The sequence below is a fragment of the Neoarius graeffei genome, chromosome 3, assembly GCF_027579695.1.
Source record: "Neoarius graeffei isolate fNeoGra1 chromosome 3, fNeoGra1.pri, whole genome shotgun sequence".
NCBI classification, from domain to species: domain Eukaryota; kingdom Metazoa; phylum Chordata; class Actinopteri; order Siluriformes; family Ariidae; genus Neoarius; species Neoarius graeffei.
The window spans coordinates 39,544,871-39,550,942 of NC_083571.1; the positions used below are offsets into that span (position 1 = coordinate 39,544,871).

The following is a 6,072-nucleotide window of genomic DNA, read 5'->3' on the forward strand; positions in this document are numbered from 1 at the left end:
GAGAGATGTAAAGGAGGTGATGACGTCAGTCCATCTATCTCAGTGTGAAACTGGGACCAGTTGACTGGTTAATGCACTGCCAGTAGAAATCTCCCTCCCTCCCCTCCACCTGAAGGGTACACCTTGGATTATTTCCGGTGACGCAGTGGCTTCAAAAGTGCCCACTCTGTCCCGCTCCAGGGGTGACAAGAACGGAGTGGGCGTGGTTAAAGAGGCGTGACGTGTCGCTGAAACGTCTCTCCGCTGTTTCCGTTCGGTGATGGCAGCGTCCGTGATGGGCTGATGAGAGAACGGAACGGAACGGAACGGAACGGTTATTCTGTCTTCTTTTCCTCTCCTCGCTTTTTTTTTTTTTTTTTTGATCCTCAGCTGATGCTCTGATCCGCGCGCGACACCCCCACAGCTTTTAATCCACTGCGCGTGCACGGCCGCAGCATCAACACACGCGCGCGCGCTCTCGAACCGTGCGCGTGCTTCCTCCTCATCTCGCGCTGCACCATGGCGCTGACCGTCTGCACGCGCTTCACCGACGAGTACCAACTCTACGAGGAGCTCGGGAAGTAAGTGAGCGCGCGCGCGCGTGTGCGCGTGTGTGTGCGTGCACGCGCGTGCGCCTTTTTTTCTTATATGCGTGTCGTTTATATGATGAAGCGAAGCGGAGCGCGCGCGCCTCTGGGCTGGAGGAAAGGAGACTGCTGCAGGCTGTGTGTGTGCGCGCGCGCTGCAGGGACGGATGTGGAACTGGGGGAACGCAGAACCACTGACAATGCGACAGCACGCGCGCGCACACACACACACACACACAACATGTCTGTCTGACCTCAGAGAAGAGCAAAGCATGTTGGGAAATGCACGTGACGAGATTGATAATCAGAGAAGCTCTCCTCCAATCAGCACTGATGGAGCTCAGAGATTCTCTCTCTCTGTCTCTGTCTGTCTAACTGTCTGTCTAACTGTCTGTGTCTCTCAGAGGAGCGTTCTCCGTGGTGAGGCGGTGTGTGAAGATCTCGTCAGGCCAGGAATATGCAGCTAAAATCATCAACACCAAAAAGCTCTCTGCCAGGGGTATGTGTGGGTTAGGGTTTATCCCAATGACCAATCAGCTTCTTCTATTCACTAACATTTCACTTTCACCATGAGCGTCAGAGAGAGACCAAAAGGTGCACAGAGAGAGAGAGAGAGAGAGAGAGAGAGGAAGAAAGAGACACACATCTCATCTCATCTCATCTCATCTCATCTAAGGTCGCCAGGTCATCACAGGGCTGACACATAGACACAGACAACCATTCACACTCACATTCACACCTACGGTCAATTTACGCTACGTTCACACTGCAAGGCTTAATGCTCAATTCCGATTTTTTTGTGAAATCCGATTTTTTTGTGAGGTCGTTCACATTAACAAATATATGCGACTTGTATGTGATCCTCAGTATGAACGAAAAGCGACCTAAAAGTGTTCCGCATGCGCATTGCAGGATACGACGACGTCACACGCAGTGAGCATGGCCAGTGTTTACGGAAGTAAAACCGCCCGGTTGCAGTATGACCCATCCAATCTAGCTTGAATAGCTGCATCCCCCCAAATGGAAATCAGCTCCCTAACCTCTGCGTCCTTCCATTGAGAAGATTCAGAACCTTCACAGCCCGAAGCGTCCCTCGCATTGATGTCATGCGCAGGGGCGCAGATACGTTTTTTGAACTGGGGGGGACAAAAAACTGGGGGGGGGACAAAGCTGCCAGCAAACCAACCCCAACCCCGATATGCCTGTCAAAGTTGTTGTGGGTTACCATAGCAACCAAGCTCGAGCTCGCAACCTGTGCAGTCTGCGCAGCTCAACCAACCGAATATCAGTCTTTGTTTTATGTGAGTTGTTGCAACTATGTATACACTGCTGTGCACCTCAATAAACCGAATGGTAATTAGTCTTTTGATTTTTCCGTGAGGTTTGCCTTATGCAAAGAAAGACAGCATAGATGTTTTTTCCTCCCTATAAGTGTGTGTGTGTGTGGGGGGGGGGACCGAACGAGGTGAATTTAAATCTGGGTGGGACGAGTCCCCCCCTCTATCTGCGCCCGTGATTATGCGCCATGTTGTTGTAACTTTTTTTGAGAGACCCGCCGCCTACTTCAGCGCAGAATAGTGACGTTTGTGGCTTGTTGATGACGTGTAAGTCGGATGAATGTGACCTGGCAGTTCAGACTGAAGTCGCATATGAAAAGAGCGGATAGGAATCGGAATTAGGACCACATATCCAAACGGCCTGGGTCGGATTTGAAAAAATCGGATCTGTGTCGTTCATATTGTCAATAAAAGATTGGATACAGGTCACATATGGGCGAAAAGATCGGATTTGAGTCACTTCAGCCTGCAGTGTGAACATAGCCAGTATGAACGAAAAGCGACCTAAAAGTGTTCCGCATGCGCATTGCAGGATACGACGACGTCACACGCAGTGAGCATGGGCAGTGTTTACGGAAGTAACCTCAAGTTTCCTGTGTATGACAGTAGCCAGCATGGAGTACCTGGCAATGATGCAGTTGTTGTTGCGACGGAGCCAGAACATGCACAATAGCCTGATGTTAAGGAGGAGGTTGAGAAGGAAGAGGGCAAGGGTTTTGGCTCAGGCGTTCTGCGGGGTAGTGACTGCAACCTCCGTTCAAAGGAACATCAAAGCCATGTTGTTGTAACTTTTTATGAGAGACCCGCCGCCTACTTCAGCGCAGAATAGTGACGTTTGTGGCTTGTTGATGACGTGTAAGTCGGATGAATGCGACCTGGCGGTTCAGACTGAAGTCGCATATGAAAAGATCGGATAGGAATCGGAATTAGGACCACATATCCAAACGGCCTGGGTCTGATTTGAAAAAATCGGATCTGTGTCGTTCATATTGTCAATAAAAGATCGGATATAGGTCACATATGGGCAAAAAAATCGGATTTGAGTCACTTCAGCCTGCAGTGTGAACGTAGTGTTAGAGTCACCAGTTAACCTAACCTGCATGTCTTTGGACTGTGGGGGAAACCGGAGCACCTGGAGGAAACCCATGCGGACAACATGCAAACTCCGCACAGAAAGGCCCTCGCCGGCCATGGGGCTCAAACCCGGACCTTCTTGCTGTGAGGCGACAGCAATAACCACTACACCACCGTGCCGCCCAAGAGACACACAGTCAGAGATAATGATATAGACCAAGGCTAAAAATACACACAGGCTATAATTATTATCTCAAGGTGTGTGCGTGTGTGTGTGAGTTAACTCTGTGTCATTCCAGAGGCTGAACTTTAACTAACTAGGGCACTTTTAATTAGAGACTACAGCGCTCTCTCTCTCTCTCTCTCTCTCTCACACACACACACACACACACACACACACACACACACACACACACACACACACACACACAGTGGTTGAGGAGTGTGTGTGTGTCAGTGTGTAATAGTCACTGGTATATTTACTTTTTCTTTTTCAGATCATCAGAAACTGGAGCGAGAAGCTCGAATCTGCAGACTGTTAAAACACCCCAATATAGGTATCTGTCTGTCTGTCTGTCTGTCTGACCTTCTCTCTCTCTCGATCTTTCTGAGCTGTCTCTGAGCTGTCTGTCTCTTTATTTGAACTCTCTGTCTCTAAGCTGTCTCTCTCTCTCTGAGTTGTCTGCCTTTCTGAGCTGCCTCTCTTTCTCTCTGTCAGAGCTGTCTGTCTCTCTGAACTGTCTCTCTGAGCTGTCTATCTCTCTTAGAGCTCACGTTCCCCCCCGTCAGCTGTCTCTTTGAGCTGTCTGTCTCTTTGAGCTGTCTCTCTGAGCTCTCTCTCTCTCTGAGCTGTCTGTCTCTCTGACCAGTCTGTCTCTCACTCTGAGCTCTCTCTCTCTCTCTCTCTCTCTCTCTCTCTGAGCCGTCTGTTCTGTGCTCTGCAGTTCGTCTCCATGACAGTATATCTGAAGAGGGCTTCCATTACCTTGTGTTTGATTTGTGAGTATCCCTAACATACTGTGTTTGTGTATGTGTGTGTGTGTGTGTGTGTGTGAGAGAGAGAGAGAGAGAGAGAGAGAGAGATCTGCTCTCTATAATTAGAATTCACACAGGATTATGGGTAATGTGTGCTGTATATGTGATATGTGATTTGACCTTTGACCCCAGGGTCACAGGCGGAGAGCTGTTTGAAGACATTGTAGCAAGAGAATACTACAGTGAGGCTGATGCCAGGTAACACACACACACACACACACACACCAGTCTCAAGTGGATGTCAGTGGAAGAGTGTGAACGCTAATCTCAGCAAGCATCTTGGCCTGTGATCATTCTTGAGAGGACGCAGTAACAGGACATGGTCATGTGACAATGAGGAGCACTCATGTTTCTCTAAGCTGAATCTTTGATCAGACATCTGAGTTCAAATCTGAACTTAGTAGTGGAGCTCCTGCGCAGGCCAAAGGCCCGGACGAGCGGCGTCCCATAGGCATAGAGTGTGGATACATAATGAAACTCATCCAGTTGTTTTCTGATGGTTTTGGTCCTGTGCGTACCTGCCACCACAGGAAACCCAACAGCTGAGTAGTGAGTAACCCATGGAGTTGTTTTCTGATGGTTTTCGGATGAGTTAATTCTGTCTCAACAAACTGTATTATGTGCGTTATTCATTTTGATAACCGTGTAATAAGGACCTGAGACCTTTGTGCAAAACGTGCACACTTTTCTAAAAAAATGTTGATCTTTTATGAACAAACTATAACTCTAGAAAACTCTTTAATGGTCTATCTAGTTTCATAACACAATTTCTTAATATTAGTATGTTGATAATGCCGATGCTGAGTGTTTTAAATATTTCCTCAATTGCACTTTTTTTAACAAAACGTCTATCGTCTTTTCAAAGTCAAAGCTCTAATCCTTGGAGCGACATGCGTTGCACTCGAACGAGGAGTACGTTCCCGGGAGTTTTTAATCCCACTGGGTTTTTATCCCGCGTTTTCATACCGGGCAGCATATCCATTGTATTATATTTTGTTTTGAATATGATATTATTTTTCCAATATGTTTTTTTTTTTATTCTTGTCTCAGCAATGGTGAAATTTAATTTGTAAATAAAATCACTGCCCTGACTCTACTTATCAGGCCAGAGCTACTCTCTTTCTGTGTATGTTTTGTACAACATAAGGAAACAGTATAGTAACTATAACGGTAAAGAAATAAAACAAAAGAGGCTGGACACTACCGTTCAAAAGTTTGGGGTCACTTTGAAATTTCCTTATTTCTGAAAGAAAAGCGCTGTTCTTTTCAATGAAGATCACTTTAACCCTCATCCTACCATGCTATTTTACACCTTAATCTTACCAGGTGGGGTCCGTTTGGACCCCAATACTTTTCTTTAAAATTAAAGCTTATAAAGACAAAATCACCAGATAAGTTTTGTTCAGAACATCTTGTATTAATAACAGCAATACACTAAAGGGCCCAAGGCATAAAGAACACACTTAACCTTCATCCTACCAGCCAATTTTACATACACAAACTACCAGGCGGGGTCCGTATGGACCCCAGGAGGGAATACCTTGAAATCAGTGCAGTAAGAACCAATTCAATGCAGCAAACAGACATAACTTTATTGAAGAACAAAATCCACTATGGCTGAATATCAATGATGTATTATAAATGCAATAACATTGCAATAATATTGCAATAACTAGCATACATGTAGCAAATTATAGCGCCACAAAAAAAATGGGCATTATATACATGATTTTTGCAGCTCATGCAGCTGTAAAACATTCTGGATTACAACTTAGGTCTTTTCTTACAGAATTTAAAACAAAAAAGTAATTGTAAAATAATTTAGGGCTTTTGTTTTGCAGCCTGTGCTTATTGCAGCAGTGGGGTCCACACGGACCCCAAGAAGGAATGCCTTGGTAGTTTCATTATGGAACATAAAAGAAATAAAATAAGTTAACTTTCAGTGTGCTATTCAATTATAAAATGAAAGACAGATAAACTTTACTCTGGGGTCCGGTTGGACCCCAGTAACAAATTAATTATACCTTCACAATGCACAAAGCTGACCTTCCGATGCTTTA

The 6,072-nt window shown here is 45.8% G+C and overlaps 1 protein-coding gene across 10 annotated transcripts in view; it reads left to right on the top strand.

The window, feature by feature from the left end:
- Positions 1–482: 482 nt before the first annotated feature.
- The window catches only part of camk2d2 (calcium/calmodulin-dependent protein kinase (CaM kinase) II delta 2), a 58,138-nt gene continuing 52,548 nt past the window's right edge, over positions 483–6,072 (top strand). For all 10 annotated transcript variants that reach the window (XM_060916812.1, XM_060916813.1, XM_060916816.1 and 7 more), the window contains exons 1-5: positions 483–560; positions 971–1,065; positions 3,475–3,534; positions 3,922–3,976; positions 4,145–4,210. In XM_060916812.1, coding sequence (XP_060772795.1) covers positions 499–560; positions 971–1,065; positions 3,475–3,534; positions 3,922–3,976; positions 4,145–4,210 — 338 coding nt within the window. In that variant the 5' untranslated portion in view covers positions 483–498. The remainder of the gene's footprint in view (positions 561–970; positions 1,066–3,474; positions 3,535–3,921; positions 3,977–4,144; positions 4,211–6,072) is intronic.